The sequence below is a fragment of the Miniopterus schreibersii genome, assembly GCF_964146895.1.
Source record: "Miniopterus schreibersii genome assembly, chromosome: 19".
Taxonomy (NCBI): domain Eukaryota; kingdom Metazoa; phylum Chordata; class Mammalia; order Chiroptera; family Miniopteridae; genus Miniopterus; species Miniopterus schreibersii.
Window position 1 is genome coordinate 36,083,746 of NC_138119.1, and position 21,010 is coordinate 36,104,755.

General features: G+C 39.9%; 1 protein-coding gene across 3 annotated transcripts in view; it reads left to right on the plus strand.

Moving 5' to 3' along the window:
- The window catches only part of NME7 (NME/NM23 family member 7), a 104,236-nt gene that overhangs the window by 29,104 nt on the left and 54,122 nt on the right, over positions 1–21,010 (plus strand). For all 3 annotated transcript variants that reach the window (XM_081122063.1, XM_081122065.1, XM_081122064.1), the window contains exons 4-7: positions 575–685; positions 3,471–3,521; positions 6,288–6,495; positions 9,975–10,080. In XM_081122063.1, coding sequence (XP_080978189.1) covers positions 575–685; positions 3,471–3,521; positions 6,288–6,495; positions 9,975–10,080 — 476 coding nt within the window. The remainder of the gene's footprint in view (positions 1–574; positions 686–3,470; positions 3,522–6,287; positions 6,496–9,974; positions 10,081–21,010) is intronic.

Consider the following 21,010-nt stretch of genomic DNA (forward strand, 5'->3'; position numbering starts at 1 on the left):
GTACCTTGGAGGAGGGTGTGATTTTAAAAGTTAGTGGCTTCTGCTGGCCACTTTCTTCATCAGGAATGAAGGTGTTTGGCTCTTTGTGCATCACTCATACTATGAATATGAATGAGTGATATGAAAGTATTAATAGAAGAATTTGTATTTATTTCCAAATCAGTGCTATGCTGAACTGACTGCATAGCATACGTATGTTAAAGCCAACAAGACCAGAAATCATGCTGATAATGTATTTGATACAACTTTTTAGAAATTTCTTCTCTTTTATAAACTGTATCCTAAGAAATAGAAATTTTAAAACCTGTTTTCTAATTTTGGCGTATTAAAATGACAATTTTAACGTATTTTCCCCTAAGCTATTATTATTATCATTAGATTGGGTACCTTATTTTGATTTTCTTGGGAAAAAATAGTTAATTAACTTAGTTTGCAGAAGTTTTTAAGAGACCTTCAGTGCACTTCTCTTTATAATGGATTGTGATGCTTGATTAGGGAGACGATCATTGCTTGGTAATTAAAAGTAAAAACTGAGTTATTTTAATTTTCAAACTTATTCTTTCTTTCTTTACAGAACGTTAGCTCTGATTAAACCAGATGCCATTTCAAAAGCTGGAGAAATCATTGAAATAATAAACAAAGCTGGATTTACCATCACCAAACTCAAAATGATGATGCTTTCAAGGTAATTTGTTGATAATTATCAGTTATGCAGTGTCTGGTTCCCTTTTGTTAAAAAAAATCATCTTGTATCATTCATGTCATTGTTTAAAATTTAAAAATCTTCCACTGACTGGGGAGAAAAAAAGGTAATCTAATTAGAATGAGAAGATGTAAGGCAGCTGGGAAGCAGTAGTTGCCAGACCATATGTGCCTCATTACCTGTGAGTTGTCTCTCGTCGCCCCACTACTTTCATAACCCCACTGTGGCCATGGTAATCTCTCACTACATCAGTAGAACACTATATAAAAATGGAAGGCGAAGAAATGAGTGTTGCATTATTTCCATTTGACATGGGAGTGTTATTGTTGAGATTTTCAAAAGTGATGCATTTGGAAATGTATTTAGCTTCTCCCAGCATATATAAAATTGGGAAATATACCTGTTTACTACTCTGAAAAGCAATCCATTCTGTCTGAGCAGGTGTTTTCTAAGATACTTAGTGAAAATAAGAGTGGCCTATAGCAGGGGCATTATTGTGGCAGGTAGGTGGGGCTGCTCCAGCGTGTTCCTCTGTTACTCCCCCAGTTTTTTCTGTGTTTATGGTCGGATGTCTTCTCACTGCTGTTCCAGATATCTAGTTCATGGCACAGCTGCTTTTCTGTCTCTGAGTACAGGTACCTGGGTAGCAGTAGATACTCAGCTTCACTTTGGTAAGTTCATTCCCTAGAAACCATAACAAAACACCCTCAGTTCCCAACAATGACATACGTTTAATTTGGATTACTTCCCTATATGAGATCTCCTAGTTTTATGTTTTCTAGAAAGGCAGGAGGCTTATAATTCAGAGCACAGAGTGTAGAGCTAGTTTGCTTATAACTGCCCCTATCTAGGTGTATGACTGACTGAATAATTTATGTTTGTGCTTCAGTTTCTTCATCTGTGAAATGTTGGGTATCATAGCACTGGTGTCAGAAAGTTGTTTTGGGGCTGACATGAGTTTAATAAATGTCAGGTGCTTTGAGAAGCCCTGGCTCGTAGTAAGTGCATCTCAGTGTTAGCCGTTAGTAGTAGTAGTAGCGGTAGTACTAGTGATATCATTATTATTTAGTGGAAACCAAAGTCATGACCCTTTATAAGTAGTTAAATTTGTCCCATTTCTGTACATATTGAGAATGCTTGCTCTTATAACAGGCAATGGGACTGAATTCTGGAGATAAAACTTTCAATAGTTTCAGTGAGATGAAACATTTTTATGTCTCTACACTTCCAGTGTCCTATACTTTGGCATCAAACTTCCCATGTTAGAGATACACAAGACAACTTCATCTTTAATTGTCTCTACCATCTCATGCATTTCTATTAATAGTACTGTCAAGTCTTGTCTTTTACCTAACTTAAAAGCTAGTCTGTTACTCTTTCATGGGTGCTAGCAGAAGACAGGAGACTTCTGGGTCAAAGACGGAGGACTTTATTGTGGTACAGCAAACGGCACGAGCCTCATGTTTGTGTTGGTTTCCTGCTTGCCTCCTCTGTGGCCGTGGAAATAATATAACATGGGCCCCGGTGGGTGTTGTATACACCATTGATTGCATCACAGCTGCAGAGCATTGAACTTGGCTTACCACTTTTTCACTAGCAAGCAGCAAACAAGCCTGCTCTTTGTACTGAAGAGAGACATGACCTCATCCCTCACAGATAATCACCCTAAACATGGCTCTGAGAAGTGATGGGATAAAGAGCAGCCAGGGCCTCGAAGTCTTGGCATATCCAGTGAGACACGTTAGGGGCACCAGAGACCCAGGAAGTATCTCCCGAGACTTCAGTCTTCTCTAAACTTATTTGTGCCAATTCAGTTCCTCCATTAGCATAGTATCCTAAAGGCAGCAGCTGAGTTTCATCTGACTTTGTATTTCTAGTTCTTGGATCAATTCTTTAGTCAAGATAGGCACTAAGCAAATATTTCATGAAAGAATCAATGGTTAGATCTCTGTGAAAGAATGGTGCGTTTCTTTATAAAAATACAACAGAACTTCTTTAGGTGGCTTCTTTATAAATGCACCTGTTAGTATCTCTTTCCGTCTAAACTTTTTAAGGAGGACTTAGATAAGAGTGATGGGAAAATTCATCAACTCTCATCTTGGTTCAAATTTTAGATTTTGAATGGAGATAACTGCGGGGCCAGCGACATGTTAGAAGAAAATAATGACACCGTTTTCTTAGTTTATTAAGATTTTTCTTTTCATTGATATTAAAGATTATGATTGTTTTTTCTCTTTTAGTAGTTCAGTTGTGTTGAAAAATAGAATTGGTCATTTTGTAGTCTTGCTGCAGACTCTTTAAAGCACTCCCCACATAAGGTTTTCTGGCATGCAGTTTTAACTCATTTTTGTGAATTTTTCCCCTTACCCTCTAGAATTTTTTTTTTAATTGCTTTCAGAGAGATGAAGGGAGAGGGAGAGAGCGATAGAAACATCAATGATGAGAGAGCATTGATCAGCTGCCTCCTGCACGCGTTCTACTGGGGATCAAGCTCGCAACCCGGGTATGTGCCCTGACCGGGAATCGAACCATGACTTTCTGGTTCATAGATCGATGCTCAACCACTGAGCCATGAGAATTTGTTTTTTTAAGTTGGTAATAGGGCATAAGCAAAAAATGGAAAGGAGGAGGCATTTGAGCCAAATATTTGGTTAAAAAATAATTCACATTCCGATCAAACCAATAGAGAATTTCATTTTTATTTTATTAATGTAAGCTAAAATTTCTTATGTAATTGTTAACTATTGTCATTTTGATTATTTTATAGGAAAGAAGCAACAGATTTTCATATAGACCATCAGGCAAAGCCCTTTTTAAAGTAGGTGCTGAGTTTGGGGCTAATGGTATACAACAGAGAATACCCTGGAAAACAAGAGAATGATAATTTACAGTTAAAAGTTCTGTTACATGAAAATAATCTATTGAAAGGACCCCAGCAACCTCTTGCAACTGTAGAGAAGTATTTTCTAAGAATTTGTTTTTCTGTTCTTTTATTAGATAAGAATTCTTATCATTAAATATCTTAAACTTTAATTGGAAGCAAATAGGATGATTTGTTTAAATTATAAGGAACATCTCTTTCTTTTTAGATTTCAGTAGATTTAACATGGGGTGATAATTACATTTCATGTTGAATATTTATTTTTGCTATGCTTTTAAACTCTTATTTTGTCATTCTTGTGTATATAAATCAATGTTCTTAGAACCCTTATATTTTAAATAATTTGATATACATTTTGTTCCTTGAAATATAGCAACAAATATATGTTAGAAACTGAATCTATGTTCTAAATATTTTGCTTGTTTTTATTTATTTATTTTTTAATTTATTTTTTTGTTAATCCTAAACCAAGGATATTTTTCCCATTTTTTTTTTTTTTTTTTAGAAAGAGGGGAAGGGAGGTGGGGGGGTGTGGCAGAGAGAAAGAGAGAAAAACATCAATGTGAAACATTGATTGGTTGCCTCCCACACATGCCCCAACTTGGGCCGAGGATCAAACCTGCAACCCAGCTACGTGCCCTTGACTGGAATCGAACCCGAGACCCTTCGGTGCTTGGGCAGATGCTCTAACCACGGAGCCACACTGGCCAGAGCGTGGGTTGTTTTTTAGTTTAGCTAAACATTGTGCATCTCGTATTACTGTTGACAGAGGACCGCTTACATTTCTAATAAAGAAGGCTGTTGGCCAAGCTCCCGGGATGGACATGCCATTTGGTACCCTGCACAGAATAGTGGTTAAAAAAAAGAGCTTGATGTAAGAAACTTATTATGTTACAGATTGTTTTAAATCAAGCATTATAGAGTGTTCCCAAACCTTGTTAGTATAGGCACATATAATTGTCTTGGAAGTTACTCTTTATTGTATAGCCTTTGTGTAGGTTTATAGCATTATATTGCAGCTCCTGATTTAATGTCTAACATGTAATTAGTATGTGGTAAATTTTATCAGATGGATGGATTAACTAGTTTTCATATTGTATTGAGAAAGACGTAACAAAAGACATAGCAGCAGTAATGGCAGGCGGTTTCACAAAGCACTTCTGTTACGATCAGGCACGCCCTTCCTTGCGTCATTACGTGCCACTCATACTGTGGTCTCTTCCGCGCTATGCTCTAAGAATTCTATGTTAGTAGGACATTAGGATATAGATTTTTGAGGGAGCTTCTTCTATAGCCTATTCTGATTTGTAGGTGATCATTAAATGCTGATTGAATGAATACATATGCATTTCTTCCCCTGACTTGGATTCCTTAAGTCTAATTTTTTTGGCACCTAAGGCCTAGAGAATATGTATGAGGAGGTCACATGGGCCTTTTAGGATGCAGGGTATGAATACTTTTACATACATGCTATTTCTTAGAAATATTCTTCAACATGAAATGATTTAGAAAGGGATTACTGAGGGGTGTGGCTCATGGAGCATGGTTCACCAGGGCAGGAAGTGTGTGCAGCAGTCAAGAGTTAAAAGGCCCAGAAGGGCTGTCGCACCTTGTCCTCTCTCCAGGAGAGTCCCCAGCTCTCTCTTAGTTAAATGGGAGAGAAATCTGGGCTTGCTTTAAAAAGTAGACTGTCCCTGCCTAGCACAGGAGGAGGAATGGTGTCACTTATTTCACAGTTAAGCTTGTCATTGCTGCCTTACACACATGTAGAAGTGAAAACATGAGGTTTTGTTTTTCATTCCTTGGGGTACTGTCTGACTCAGTGCTGGATTTTTAATCAAGGACCTATGTGCAGGCTTTAATAATTTAGGATAGAAGTAAGTCACTGTAGTTTTTATGCTAATAAAAGGATATTTCTTGAAGGCCTATTTTTTTTAAATAACTAGACAACTTAATACTTATTGATTGAAAGTTGATTGTCATTCTTTGAATTCTAATAGTTTTACACAAAATAAATACATACTGCAGATATGTTACAAGATATTACTCTCATCACTTTCTCTGTTGTGACATTTTATGACTACAGTGATAAAGCACATGAAAATAATAAGATTCCTGTACCCTTCAGAGCAACAGGAAAAGCATAGATCAACAGTATGCATTTAAGTCAGTGAAATAGTCTTAATCCAATGAAATTGATTTTTCTGCTTAGAGTAATTGCTTTTTAAAAAAAAAAAAAAAATATATATATATATATATATATATATATATAACTATTGATTTCAGAAAGGAAGGGAGAGGGAGAGAGAGAAAAACATCAATGATGAGAGAGTCATCACTGATCCGCTGCCTCCTGCAGGCCCCCTACTAGGGACCGATCCCGCAACCCGGGCCTGTGCCCTGACCGGGAATCAAAGCTCGATCTCCTGGATCCTAGGTCGATGCTCAGCTGCTGAGCCACGCAGGCCGGGCCAGGGTAATTGCTTTGATAACACTAGCAAATTGTAGTGATTTAGGCCACTGCGAGACACTCGATTTATGAAAAATGTACCTTATCCATGTAAAACTCACTGTACCCAGTAGTTCTGAGATCATATCTGTGTGTGTGTGGAAATACTGAAATTGTAATATATTCTTGTTGTAAAGAGAGAGACCTCGGTTGACAGGACAATGAAGCAAGTCCATCTTTTACCTGTTTCCCAGTGAGCTCATCCAGTTTATTACAAGTGGTCCCATTATTGCCATGGAGATTTTAAGAGATGATGCTATATGTGAATGGAAGAGACTTCTCGGACCTGCCAACTCCGGGGTGGCACGTGCAGATGCGCCCGGAAGCATTCGAGCCCTCTTTGGAACCGATGGCATAAGAAATGCAGCTCACGGCCCCGACTCGTTTGCTTGTGCTGCTCGAGTAAGGAGCTTAAAAATACTTTAACTTAGTTTTGGTTTTGTGAAATGTCTGATATCAAAGTGTAGCATCTCTATCACTGCTGACTGAGGGTAGTTTATGCAGCTGACCTTGTGGTAGAAAAAACCTTTGACCTTTTGTCTAGGATTAAACAGCATTTCAGTGATATGTCTCCCTTGTGAGCTGGCGATCTGGTCACAGCCATGATAAGTTTTCTCCATTTAAAATACTTGTCCCATTTCTTATTCCAAAGACTGAAATTACTGAGGCTCATCAATGTTTAAATTACTGAATTTATGTTAGAATACCAGCTTAAGGACAGTGAATATTCTAAAAGAAGGCATTGTTGGCTGTATTCCCTCCTTGGTTCCTAGCACTCCATTTTCAAGCTTACCATCTTTCTCTTTTCCTATGTATATCTAGTGTTTATGAAAAAGTTTTCCTACAATTGTTCCTTATTTTATTTTTATTTTTTAAAAATACATCTTTATTGATTTCAGAGAGAGGAAAGGAGAGGGAGAGAGAGAGAGAGAAACATCAATGATGAGTCATTGATCGAGCCCGCAACCCGGGCATGTGCCCTGACTGGGAATTGAACCCTGATCTCCTGGATCCCAGGTTGACGCCCAACCACTGAGCCACGCCCAGCCGGGCTTTTTGTTCCTTATTTTAAATTCGCACAAGTAAGGTATTTTACTGGGTTTACACTGATGTTGAATTAATGAAGTGCAAGTTTTTCTTGGCATTGTGAGAAGTTTCTCAGCTCACTTAAGATGGTTTTTAGTCTGGTATGTTTGCAATGAAATAATATTAGACAGGTTTATAATAGTTGATTTTTTTTTCTTACAACTCTATTAATAAATTCCTTCAGCTTGCCTTTCACATTAGACCTTGAATCTGATCACTGTGGTCTGAGTCACTTATATTTTGTCTGGACTACTGCAAAAGCTCCTGGTTCTTCTTTTCATTTCTCCTCTTACACTCACTTTATGAAAATTTTATCTTGTCAAGTGAAATTACCTATGCCCAGAGTGACCTTTATAAAACAAATTGTATTCACAATTCAACTACTGAAAACCCTTCGGTGAATTGTTGTCTCTTGTGGAAAAAGCCTCTGAAGCTCCACCTGCCCTCCCCTCTCTCTGCAGCTTCGCCTCCCGCCAGTCTCTCCCTGCTCACTGTGGCCCAGGGGGCGGTGGGGGTGGGGGGGTGAGGAAGGAGGGGCAGATGAGGTCACAGAAGTAATCGTGGGGTCCTGCAGACCACAGAGTACAAGACTGTTGGCCTTAGTGTGTGTTAATTATATCTCAACAGAACTTAAAAAACAACGAATAACAACTCTGCTTAACTGTTACCACCTCCTTGGCTCTATGTGCAGCGCCCCTCCTTGCAGTGCCCCTCCTTGCAGTGCCCCTCCTTGCAGGGCCCCTCCTTGCAGTGCCCCTCCTTGCAGTGTCCCTCCTTGATACTTGCTCTTACTCACTGTGTCCCTCGGTGACTCTACCTGTCTTAGAAGTGTTTGATTTTATATTTAGCCCCCTAATAGGCTGGGAACTCTTGAGGATGTCTAATTTATCTCCATACCTCCAGGATCTAGATCACAGGTGTTTTAAGTTTTGGAATTAAAAACGATAACAAATCTAATGTTTATTGAGCGCTCACTATGTATAAATCACAGGCACAGTTCCAAGCACTTGAGTGTCTCATTTAGATCTTAGCCATCCTGTGCAGCTGCTATGCCATCCCATTTACTGGTGCAGAAACAGACTCGGTGAGTTTCAGTACCTGGGCCACATGCGGGCTCGAGCCCAGGCCAGTCTAGCTCCCGAGTCCCTGTGCGTGGCCACCCCTCCCCACTGCATGAGCTGAAGCCGCAGCATACTTACAGGCTTTTAGGATGTGGAAGTCATGGAAACTAGAGAAAAGAAAATTTGTCATCAATAATTCTGCCAACAGTGTTTACAGTTTACCTATTTATGGCATATTCCTTCTAGCTCATTGCCTCGATCATTGATGTAATCTGCAAAGTCAACACCATTTTACATGGTTTTAACTTAATTTGATTCTTTTTTCACTTAATATTATATCATTACATTCCCCTTGGACTAGATCACTGTCCAAGGGTAAATTTTAATGGCTGCAGAATATTCTCTTGAATGGAAATAGCATGATTAATTTAAACATTCCCTTTTGAACATTTTGTTAGGTTTGAGTTGGTTTTTTCATATTTGTAAATAAGGGTACATTGATCATGTCACTTTATATTTATTAGTGTTTTGGATTATTTTCTGATAAAAGATTTCTTATTTGATATTAGGAGATTATGTAGAGAGAAAGTCTGGTACTTTTGAATATGTAATCTGGGGCATTTTCAAAAATGATATTTATTTAAAATTACTGTATAAAAGTTTGGGAGAAAATTTTAACTGGCAACCATTTAGTAATACCTTTATTTTTACAGTTAAAGATATGAATGTAGATTAGTCAGATGTTTTAGTGAGGTTATCATAGGATCTTATCAGGGTGAAATTTATGAAAAAGTGCAACTATATACTTTACAATTTGTTAATGAAAATATAGTAAAAAAGCAATATAGTTAAAGCTTAGCAAAATGAGTCTGAATTTTATTTGGGGGTGGGGTGAAAAGTTACATATCTTCATCCTTCCCTACTGGTCAGTTTAGGGAAAAGTAAAGGCTAAGAGGAGAGGAGCTTTATGGGAAATATTTAAGCAGCTCAAATCACAAAGTAATATGAAAAATTTTTGTGTGACTTTACGTTGCAGTGTGAAGTCTCTGAATTAGTTGCTGTAACAATTACCTAGTATACGTGCTCTTGCAAATGTTAGCTTCGATTAGCAGTGGTAAAGTCTTAGAGATAGGAAAGTGTCTGTTTAAATAATTAAAGAACTGATGAGTAACCATCTTTGTGACTAGTTCACATGGCTGGGTTGTCATTTCAGTGAACCACGTGTAAAACATCACAGCCCGAATCTAGCTACAAAATATGGTTCATTCAATTATTAAGTTTTAACTAACTGTAGTTCTGATTCTTGAATACTAATCTCTATTCCTATAAAGATTTCTTAGTTTTTAATTTAATTTTATATATTTTAATAAAAAGTTTAAACCTGGACCTGTATCTCAGGACTTAATGCCTTGGAGAAAATAAGATTGATTGCTACCAATATTCAAAACAAATTTCAAAACATGTTAAGACGTTATCAATTTTCATGGGGCAGAATGATACATATTCTCATTGCTAGAAGTAATACTTCCTCACATGTTCATTTGATTCTAAGACTTTAAACAGGGCTTAGTTCATTAGTTTTAATCAGTTACAATCATTTTTAGAAAATTTGAAGTGAGGTATTTATATTATGAAACTTTAAAACTAAATGTTTAGTTCTTCCTCTCACATAAATACCTTAGGAGTCCAAGGTGAAAGATTACATGTGCCAACTTCACTTCTCTCTGACTTTAGGAAATGGAGTTATTTTTTCCTTCGAGTGGACTTTGTGGACCATCAAACACTGCTAAATTTACCAATTGTACCTGTTGCATTATTAAGCCCCATGCCATCAGCGACGGTAAGTGCTGTATTGAGTACAACATATCCAATTCGTTTTGCTCATAGACACTTATGAACAGATCTTTTTGGAAACGAGATGGGATATAATTTAAAAAATCATCCTTAGAAAACTAGAATAGACTAAATAATAAACATAATTGAGTGGATTAAAAAATTTTCTAAATATTAAAGTAATTCAGGTATACAGTAGAAAATAACTCAAATAAAAAATTAAATAATAAAAGTTACCTGTGTTTTCATCATCCTGAGATGGTCATTGTTGATACTGGCATTTCCTCTAAATCTTTTTATTCTGCATATGTGTATATATGTGTGTCACTGACCCCCGTGAATGTACTTGTTAACACGTTCGAGGTGTAGGCCTATAGGCTGTTGTTTTAATTTAATTTTGGGAGCATTTTTGGCTGCTCTTACTCTTCATGAATATTTTAATAGTTGCACACTATGCAACCATATAGATGTATAGATCTGTATACTTAGATTGTCTCTAGTTTTTTGATGTTAAAAAGAAAGTTTTGAAGAATCTCTTTGTACCTAAGTATTTGACACTATTGCCAGTCATTTCCTCTGGTTAGTTTCCTAGTAGTAGAATTATTGGTTGAAAGGATATGAACCTTAAAGATCTTGTTGCATAATTAATGCTTCTTTAATTGTTTAGGAAGTACTTTAATATCTTATAGATCCTTAGGACCATAATTACAGGGGAGCAACAAGCAGGATGAGAAACAAACGTGTGGAGATCTTACAGGTAGTGGTCTGTGTACTTGTGCGTTTCCTCTCAGCCTCAGCAGTTACGTCAGGTGGGTGGATTCATCATTCTGTCCAGGTGGATGGCGCCGTATGGGAAGAAGTCACTTCACTGCTTTAGCGTAAGGGAGCCAGGGTGCAGGCGCTGGCCTCCTGTAACCTCCAGTCTTTCCTCTACTCACGTTGCTCCAGAGCGGTAGCAGCAAAGCATCACGGGGCTGTAATAGTAACATCTGAAACGGCTGGGGATTGACAACCTCTGGGGAAAAATTGGGACTTTATGTCACCTTCACTTTTCTTACTGGGGCGTGGACACCCCCCCAATACTATACAGACACACATTTTAATGTGATGAGACAAGCTCTCTTTTAAAGGCCTCATCTTTATGAAAAGCTTGTCTTTGGCATCTTAATACATTCAATTTGATCTTTATCTGATTTTAATTTTTTCTGAGGAAAAATGTGATGCATGAGAAGAGACCTTAATAAAATAGAATTAGAATACTAGTTATAGGTCTTAGTAATTGCATAGATAAGTATAACAAATCTATTTAAAATATTATGTAATTGAAAGGTGATGTCAAATGACTAATTTTATATTTACACGGGTTTAAATCATTTTTAGTCAGAGCTATTCTTAAAGATGAACTATATTTCATATATTCATATTTGATAAATGACATTTGAGGCAAATGAGTTAAAGTAAAAGAAATTTTTGTAAAATTTTAATCAGATGGGAGAATCAGATGAAACTTTGGCATTTCAAGGTTTTTCCCCCCTTTTATTTCTAAACCTCAATTTTAGGGACGCTTTAAGACCATTTTGAAATATGTAATTAAGCCAACTTAGCTTAGAGTTAAACTGTGGCTATAATAAAATACAGTTTGAAGTCTCATATTGAATTTATTATTAGAGTCACTTGGCCCCCTTTCAATGGCTGGTTTCTGTTTATCTTTTTCTGTGATGATCCCATTTCCTGGCATATTTAATTTCACCTGTGGTCTAGTATGGGTATGAGAGAAAAGAGATTAAGGAAAAAGTTGTTGATAAGACATCAGTGGAAAAGGAATAGGGTTGTTCCCTATGGTCAACCACCAACTCCCCCAAAGGTGGACAGCATATCCCACTGACCAAGCAAAACTCGGTTCATTGCTTATTATAGTAGAGAGAGCACACCTGAGGGAGCTGCAGGGGACTCCACAAAGAAGAGGGCATGGGCAGATTTTGTGGAATTCAGGTACAGCTTGGGAGATTGAAGCTGGGCCTGTCAGTGCAGAGATCTGACTGAAACTGGGCAGAGCTCATGAGGTCATAGTTTAGGAGTAGTGGAAACAGTGAGGCAAGGATCCCAAACAAGTCTTTAAGCACACAGTTGTTTGATAAGTGAGTTGTTGGCTAAGTTGAGGGAATGTTGTGAAGAAGATTGTTTGAGTAGTCTGTTGTTGGGGTAAATGGACTTTTGGGAAGTTCCTGACACATACACTGAAGTTATTTACTGACTTTTAGCCTTATCTTTTTGGGTAAGAACTTCTTAGCACAAATAACAGACATGTGGACGTAGGCTCCTTCACTCTTAGTCCTGTAGTTAATCTGCGTGGACTCAGTGGTTCTCTTCTCACTTCTAAGAGAGCTAGAAAAAAGACAGCTTAGTTTGTGGAGTAATGGTGGGAAAGATAGTAACACAATATATTAGGCATTTGCTGTCTTGTTATATATGTCGATTAAATATACTTTGTCGTTTGGGGGACTCAAATTGTAAAAGGTAAGAAAATTAAGGAGGATGCTTTTCTGTTCCTTTTCTTTTTTAATGTCACACCCATGGCATGTGTTTCTTTCGATGTCATCAGTATCATCTATGTGTAGTTAGTTTAATTCCATCGGTAAAATAACTTACTTTTACTCTGAAATTAGACGAACAGGCTTGAATTCTGGCTCGGCTACTTCCTAGCCACGGGGTGTGGGGGATACATGGCTTGATCTCGCCCCACCTGTTTCTCCACCTGAACTGTACGAGTTGGATGCACTAAATGTGATGGTTAAATGATGAAATGATTAAATGTGAGGATTAAAGTCCTCGACACAGGGTCCAGTGCTCAGCGAAATGCTACCATAGTGTTAAGTACTCCTCTGCAGCTACTCCCATGACCACTACTATCTTATCTTTTAATTTTTAAGTAAAGTTGAACTGACACCTTAGTAACAACGCCGTAGCTTAAAATGCTAACAAAACCCAACCTCCATGTCTGTCATTCACAGAAGGAAAGAAAAGCCATCTCGTTGCTAAGGAACAAAGCACTCGCATTATTTTCCTCAGTTAAAGTCTGGGCGAGGGGCACCCACAAGCCAGCATTGCTTCTATCTTGTGATTCTGCAGTGCCCTCCCTTACCTGTCCTGACTGCCATTCGCTGGGCACTGGGCACGAGGAGGTGACCGCGCCGGGGCGAGTGGCTCTGCACTTGCCATGGCCCCAAAGTTAGCCTTTTGTAATATGAGAGCCCTGAAGATCTGTCAGAAATATTTTTCTTACGACATATTTATGCATTAAACAGTTTTACGGCATCGTTCATAACATTGTCCTTTCTGAAATTTAGTTTCTTCCTCAACTAAATGAGTCAAGATGGTTAAAAGTTTCCTCTCGATCTTTAAACCCAGATATTCTGTTACTCTGTGTAGGAAATTCTTATAAAAGAAAATTATATTCTGTATCTCAATGTTGTGTTTTGGCTGGAAAAATTCTATTTTCATGGAGGCTGTTTGAAAGCAATTTTAGATTTTATTTCTAAAAAGACACATAGAGACAGTTTTGGGATTGTCTGCATTTCATTTCATTGTCTGCATAATTCTAAGAAGCAAATTATTTAGTAGAATATTGGCCAGTTTGTAAATGGAAGGCCAGAATTATCTCTGATGTGCTAATTGAAACAGGACTGTTATCAGCAAGATTATACTGACCAAGTTCCTCACTTTTATGAATTGGGCTGTTCTTACTCAGAACCCTTTCAGAGTTTCGGGTCCCACCCTGAGTGGTAATTTGGATGCTGGGCATTCCAAGAGCCCTAAAGACACAGCCCACCCTGCAGACCCTCTGAACCTGGGCTGATCGAAATGATTATGTTCCCAGCTTTTTTATGGTTGATTTTCTTCAAGTAAGTTAGCTTCTGGGATACTGTGGAAGAGGCGTGAACCTTTCAGTGTAAAGAGATTGGATTTAAACATCGTAAATCGAACTCAGTTTCAGTAGAAATTCTTGGAGGGGTCACAGTTTTGCTTAGACTGTCACAGCTTTGGGGTTTCAGGGTCGTTTCATGTTCTATCAGAAACAGTGAGCAGGATGGGATTGGTAAGATGTGACAGATACAGCGTGGCCTGCAAAGCCCAAAATGTAAACTATCTGGCCTTTTCGGAAACAGTTTCCTGGCCTCTGCCATAAAGTGCATTTTTAATTGATGCGGCCTACAGTTTAGCATGAGTACCTAACTTTTATTAGTAAAATTTAAACTTGCTCACTCCAGATTTTTCCTGAGACAAGATTTTAGAATGCTTTAAATAGCCCCTGGAACCTCCTCCCACCCTCCAGGCTGCTGGTGTGAGGATGTTTATCTTCCTTCCTTTTAAGCTTTTTTACTCAACCTGACTTACGTATAATTTACGTAACAGATACACACTCGTTCCAAGTGTGCAGCTCTGATGTTATATTATGGTGTCTCAAGCTCTCAGGCACGACATCCTCTGCGCATAAACTTGGTCTTGCCTGACGTCTCCATGGAGACACTTAGAGGATGAGTAGACAGATTGGCTGTTTGCGTCCAGTGTCACTGTGTGAGGGAGGACTGACTGGACTTAGTCCAGGCCCCACTGTGCGCCTTTCTGATCAGCGGGTCTCTATCCGTGACAGAGCAATGAAAGGTCGCCCTGTCTTTTATCTCCAGGAGTCAGGGCTTGCTCTTCACACCCGACTGGAATAAAGAAGCAGCTGTTGCTAGGCAGCCAGGGCACTCGCACCAGGCAGCTGTGATGTGAGCCTCCAGAACCCCAGGCTCCCTTCAGAGCCCAGTGATGTGTGTTACCAGCACGAGACCTGTAGTCATCCATCTGAACTGGAAGGAACAGAACCCAGATAAAGGAATGGCCTCGAGCTCCGTGAGAGTCCGCCCTGCCTGGCAGGGATTGTTGGATACACGCCCGATGATTATCCTTCTGGGGCTCGACACTTGCTAATTGTGACCTTGGAAAGATTTCTGAGCCTTGCTAAAGCCTCATTTTTTTTCCATCTGCAAAATGAAGGTGACAGAACCTACTCCATAAACAAGTTAACACATGTGATGTACTTAGAACAGCTTGCATAGTAATATTAGCTATTAGTAATAGTAATTGTGGAGTTTACATCACAATACATTTCTTAAAACCCTGAATCAGCTGTGTTTCGGTTATCTATTGCTTTATAACAAATCATCCCAGAATTAGCTCCTTAAAAATGATGTGTTATTTCTCATACTCTGTGCATTACTTGGGCTCACCTGGCGATTCTTCTGTGGTATACTGGGCTTGCTGTTTGACTCGTAAGGTAAATGTCTCAAAAGTCAGAATGCAGTTTTAAGCTTTAGCTGTTACAAACAAAAATACCACTTGCAAGTGTAATTATTTAAATTTATTTTATATTCCATTTTTTATATTTTGAAAAATATTTAACTTTAAGTTTATGTTTTGGTAAACATCTTAAAAAATGTATATAATGAAACTTTCAAATACTATTTTACTATATATTTGTAGTGTGTATCTTCTAAGTTACTAGAACCTGCACTAAGGCTGTGGGACACCCTGTATGTGTTTTACTTAAGGGACCATATTTATTGGAAGGAGCATTGTTTTATTTGGAAATAAGTTGGGCACTTCATCTTCCCCTCCCCTTTTTCACTTCTTTCTACTTCAGGACTCAGTAGTCACCACTCAGGGAATGATGTGGAAGCACCTTGACACCTGCCTTTGAGATCGAGAGCTGTTAACCCCTTGGGCTCCAGGTCCACACAGAGTCCTAGGTGGAATGGATCAGTGCACATTCCTGTGCAGAACTTGAATGACAAAGGGCCACTCCCCTTGCCTACTCTCACCCATGCATCTGTTAGAGGACTGCAGTTTTAGAACTTGTGCTGACTGCTGCGGAGCAGGGCCGTGTGTGATCCAGACCTGCGGAAAACCCATCTCCGAGGGTTCGTAGCAAAGATAGTGTGTTCTTGCCTCGAAGGAGCCCCAAGAGCTGGACAGATCCCTGTGGAGCTGGGTTCCAGAGACCCAGGGCATGTGATGTTCTTTTATCGGGAAATGTTTTAAAAATGAAAAGCTAAGGCAGCACGATCTCTTGTTGTAAGGTTTTAAAAGATGATTCAGGTTACATGGCAGATTATAAATGCTGAGATTCTGACAATCTAATTATAATTGATTCCCATGAAAATAGCTGTGGAGGAGAAACTGGGATGAGGAACCCACTTCCACTTTGCACAGACACAGGCCACCGTGTGACAACGTACGGGTGCAGTTAGATATAAAGTTGTAATAGATGGCAAGTGAGCTAACCTAACCACCAAAACAAGTGAGAGCCTCGAACCACAGGCCTGTAGAGGAAGAAAGATAGCGAATGCGTAGAAAAGCAGAGGACCATTTACTAACGCACTCAACCATCTTTTCTTTTTTTAGATGTGTGCTCCTTTTCACCCTCCCTGCTGCAGCCTTTCTTTCTGAGGCTGCAGTCTGTCACCTCCACCTAAGTCAGGTGGCTGGGTGAGGACAGAGTGCACCTGAGGGAAACCCAACCTGAGTTCCCAGTTCTGTCTCACGCTGCTGGACTGCTGGCAGAAGGCAGGGCGAGCAGGGCTTAGGCAGGACTCTAAACAGACTCGGGCAGTCTCCGGTTCTCTCTGGCTTTCCTATTTGCTCTCCTGACGGTCAGCATCACGCTCGTAGATGCACTCTTCCCAGCACCGTGAGGGAGGGTGAGAGTTGCCAGCAGTAACTTATAAATCCAGTGGAAAGAGGGCTTTATAACCTGGTTCTAGAAAATTAAAAAAAAGAAAAAAGAAAAATCCTAGGGAAGGACTCTGATTGGCTTGTGCAAATGATAGGCCCATTCCTAGGGGAACTGCTCTGGTCTCAGAAGCAGAGTGCTAAGGCTGACCCTGTTGGGTAGATGCCAGCCTCGCCCATTCTCAGAGGCATGGTTATAGGATCATGTACATACAGGAAGATGTACATCCTCTAACCTCAGAGGATGGAGGGGGTGCTCCTAGTCCCAGGAGAAGCAGGAGTGTTCAGAAAGATACCGTCAATGATTGGATATAGTGTGGCCCCATAGAGGCTTTTGAACAATCCAGTGAGGCCAGTAAGGCTATGAACTGAGGCACAGGAAGTGGAGATGGAGAGGTGATTTGACATTCAAAACATAAACATATCAGGAGAAACAAATTAGCTGTGTCAACACCAGTCCAGGAAAACAAACCTCTGCTTTGTGTGCCCCTTTTTTTTTCTTTTTTTCTTTTTTTTTAAATATATCTTTATTGATTTCAGAGAGAAGAAAGGAGAGGGAGAGAGAGACAGAGAAACATCCATGATGAGAGTCATTGATTGGCTGCCTCCTGCACGCCCCCTACTGGGAATCGAACCCGAAACCTGGGCCTGTGCCCTGACTGGGAATCAAACCCCGATCACCTGGATCCTAGGTTGACGCTCAACCACTGAGCCACGCCCGGCCGGGTTGTGTGCCCCTTTTGAACCTGTTGGCTGCACTGCATGCAATTTTGTATTTTAACGTTTTGCTCCTTCATTTACATAGTTATTTGTCATTTGCTCAGTCACCTGGACACTTCCTATCTAGACCAAAGTAAAGGACATATGGTTATTGACAACTGGCCTTTTCAGGCTATTAAACACAGAACAGGCCTTTCTCCTGCCTCCACACATAACCATATACAAAAAAGCAATATCCCTGACTCATGTCTGACTACTCTTGGCAGAATGGCAATGTTACTCGGACTATAACTTTTTTATTGGTTTATCTGTGAATAGATTATTCTGTCAATGGTACATTCTGCAGGGCTAGTTTAATGCAGTTACAGATTTATAATAGATGTCAATTGTGATTTCTTTTTGCATTGGTTAATGCAGAGGGCTTCATACTGCTTTCATATTTAGATCAGGATTCTTACATAACCATATAAAGCATTTTCTTTATCATAATAAATAAGACCCATTTAAGTATCTATGAGGTCAATTCTATTTTCAAAATAATACTTAAAGTTTATATTTGCCTTTTTAAAAATTAAATTTATTGGGGGGCATTGGTTAATGAAATTATATAGGTTTCAAGTGTACAATTCTATGATATATCATCTGTATATTTCATTGTGTGTTTACCGCCAAAGCCAGATCTCCTCCTGCCGCCGTGTATTTGACCCCCTTCACCCTTAACCTCCCACCCGCACCCCCCTTCCCCCGGTAAACACTGTACTGTTGTCTGTGTCTCTGAGTTTTTGTTTGTTTGTCTTGTTTGTTCATTTGTTGTTTTTAGTTTTATGTCCCACATATGAGTGCAATCATGTGAGAATATCATGCTATGCAAAATAGAAAAGTCAAGAACCATATGGTTTATTTGCCTTTTTAAATGTGTTAACATTTGCACAGATGGTGCCAGAACAGTGATGGGTGAAACTGCTGGTGCCTGAGCACAAATCCCGGCAGTGGCACCACGCTGGTAGGTAGCGTATTTTAACTATCATGTGCTGCCGGGGAAAAGCCACTCTTACGTAAGAACGGCCTTGATGAAGCTGTACAGTCATTAATTGTCCACCCTCAAGGGCAGGTCTTACTACTGTTCCGTGTGACTCTAAGGGCGCGCACCTAAGGCATGTTTGCCCCGTCCTCAAGACCACATTGTCTTTACAAAAAGCGCTGTACACCTGCTTGAGTTGTGAGCTCAACAGGGTTCCCTTTTACCCAAAGGAATGACTGACAGCCAAACGATACTTATTTAGACCTGAGTATTGGCAAGCACTCCTGCCAAAATTAAGTAATCCTGTCATTTCAAAGAAATGACAGCTGACAATAGTTGTTGCCCAAGATAAAGATTCAAGTGAAAATACAGTTCCAAATGAAAAGTAGGTTTAGAATCCTGGAAAACTGCATTCACCACCTTGAGCCTGACAGCTTCCCAGTCCTTAGACTATGCTGATGAAATTGGTGGTGATATTAGCAAACGTGGTTTTCTCCGTGTGGCGTAATGAAGTGAGTCAGCACTTGGAAGACTGCGTAACTCAGTAAGCTAGCGTTTCCTGGATGGTCGATGCGTGATGTTACAAAATCGTGCCCAGGTAAACGACCATTCAAGGCACAAGATAGGCCAGGGGATTTTATCCACTAGGGTGAAACAAAAGGTCACTGGGAGAGGCTTGAAATTAGGTTATCTCAGTCCCCAGGGTCCCTAACTGCCCTTAATTCTTAACTATCCCCCTAGTCTAAGGAGCCCCATCCACGTGATACTGTGATGCTACTGCCATATATTTCTTCTTTATTCTCTTGCATGTCCTTTTTATGTCATTTTCATTCTTCAGTTCCCAACCTTTAGGTATTTTCTCAAAACTCACTGCTCTCTTTGGCTTTTGCCCCTCTTTTGTCAGACGGCAGCCGCCTGTGCTCATTCCAGCCCTACCCTCTGCAGCCCTCGCGTTGTCTCTGCGGCACCCAGCCGCAGCCAGCCGCAGCCTTGCAGAGGGCCTTCGCTCGTCCATTCCGCAGGGGACAAGCTCTGCCCTCAATACCGAGCAGTGTCCTGTTCTAAAATTCTGTTTCTTTGTTCAAAAGAATTCAGTGTCTTTTTCCTTAATGGGTGTTCATCACTCGCGTTTTTCCCTAAAGGTGCTGCGCTCTGCCCTCGCTCTGCTCCTTCGTCGTGGTCTGTGTGGTTTCGGCCTGGTGCTTTGCCTGGTGCTTTGGGGCGTCTTCTGTACCGCCGTTCCTTCCTTCCTTCTCTCCTGCTGCCGCCCGAGCCTGGTCGGTTGTTGATGACTTCAGAAGCCCTTGCTGCTCTTTCTGTCCTTTATTCCTTCCTCCAACCAGCCTCCTGGGAGCCTTGCATTGGTAACCTCCCTAGGGCACCACTTTTGTCCTGTGTTGTGCTGCTCCGCCTTTCCAGTGAGTCTCCGTTGCCTTGGGCAGGGTTTCCTTTTGAAGGAAAGATGGATTCCCTGTGTTGGCATGAGTTATTTTAATTATAATGCAACTTAAATATGTCCAGATATAAAGCTAAATATAAACTTTTTCACATACAACTGTTTAAAACAATTTTACAAATTCAGAACAAGCGAAGCTATAAAATGAATAAAATTTCTAATGTGATGTCTGCCAAAACTAAATCATAAATGTCAATGTGACTATGGTTCAGAGTTTGATGCGAGCGTGCTATGCGCTCAAACTTCTGAAGAACCTTTGTTTCTACAGCGTGCTTGGCCTTCATGTGATATCAGTGTGTCATTAGAGAAATAGATCTGTCGTCTTTTTTTTCATCCCTCAGCCTGCTGTGATGAAAATAGCACTGCTTGGCTGCAGTAACAGTAATGCTAAATAAAATGCACGTTCAGACACTGATACTTACTGGTGATTTGGGGTTACTAGGATGTGTGAGAGTGTGAGTGTGTGTGAGTGTACAAGTGTGTGTGAATGTGTGAGCGTGTGTATGAGTATGTGGATGTGTGTGTATGAGTGTGTGAGAGTGTGTATGAGTGTGTGAATGTGTGTGTAAGTGTGAGTGTATATGTGTGTGAACGTGTGTGTATGAGTGTGAATGTGTGTGTATGAGTGTGAATGTGGCAGTGGGAGTGTGAGTGTACGAGTGTGTGAATGTGTTTGAGTATGTGAATGTGTGTGTGAGTATGAGTGTGAGTGTGTGTATGAGTGTGTGAATGTGTGTGTATGTGAGTGTGTGAATGTGTATGTGAGTCTGTGGGAGTGTGGAAGTGTGTATGCACAAGTGTGTGAGTGAATGTGAGAGAGAGAGAGAATTTTAGCTGACTTGAATAAAGAAACAGGATGGTTTTATAGGAATTGAAAGGCATCTCAAAGTCAGCCCCCACCTTGCAGAACTCACAGACCCCGTCACACAATTCCCTGACCTGTGGGGTAAAGACCAAGTCCTCCTG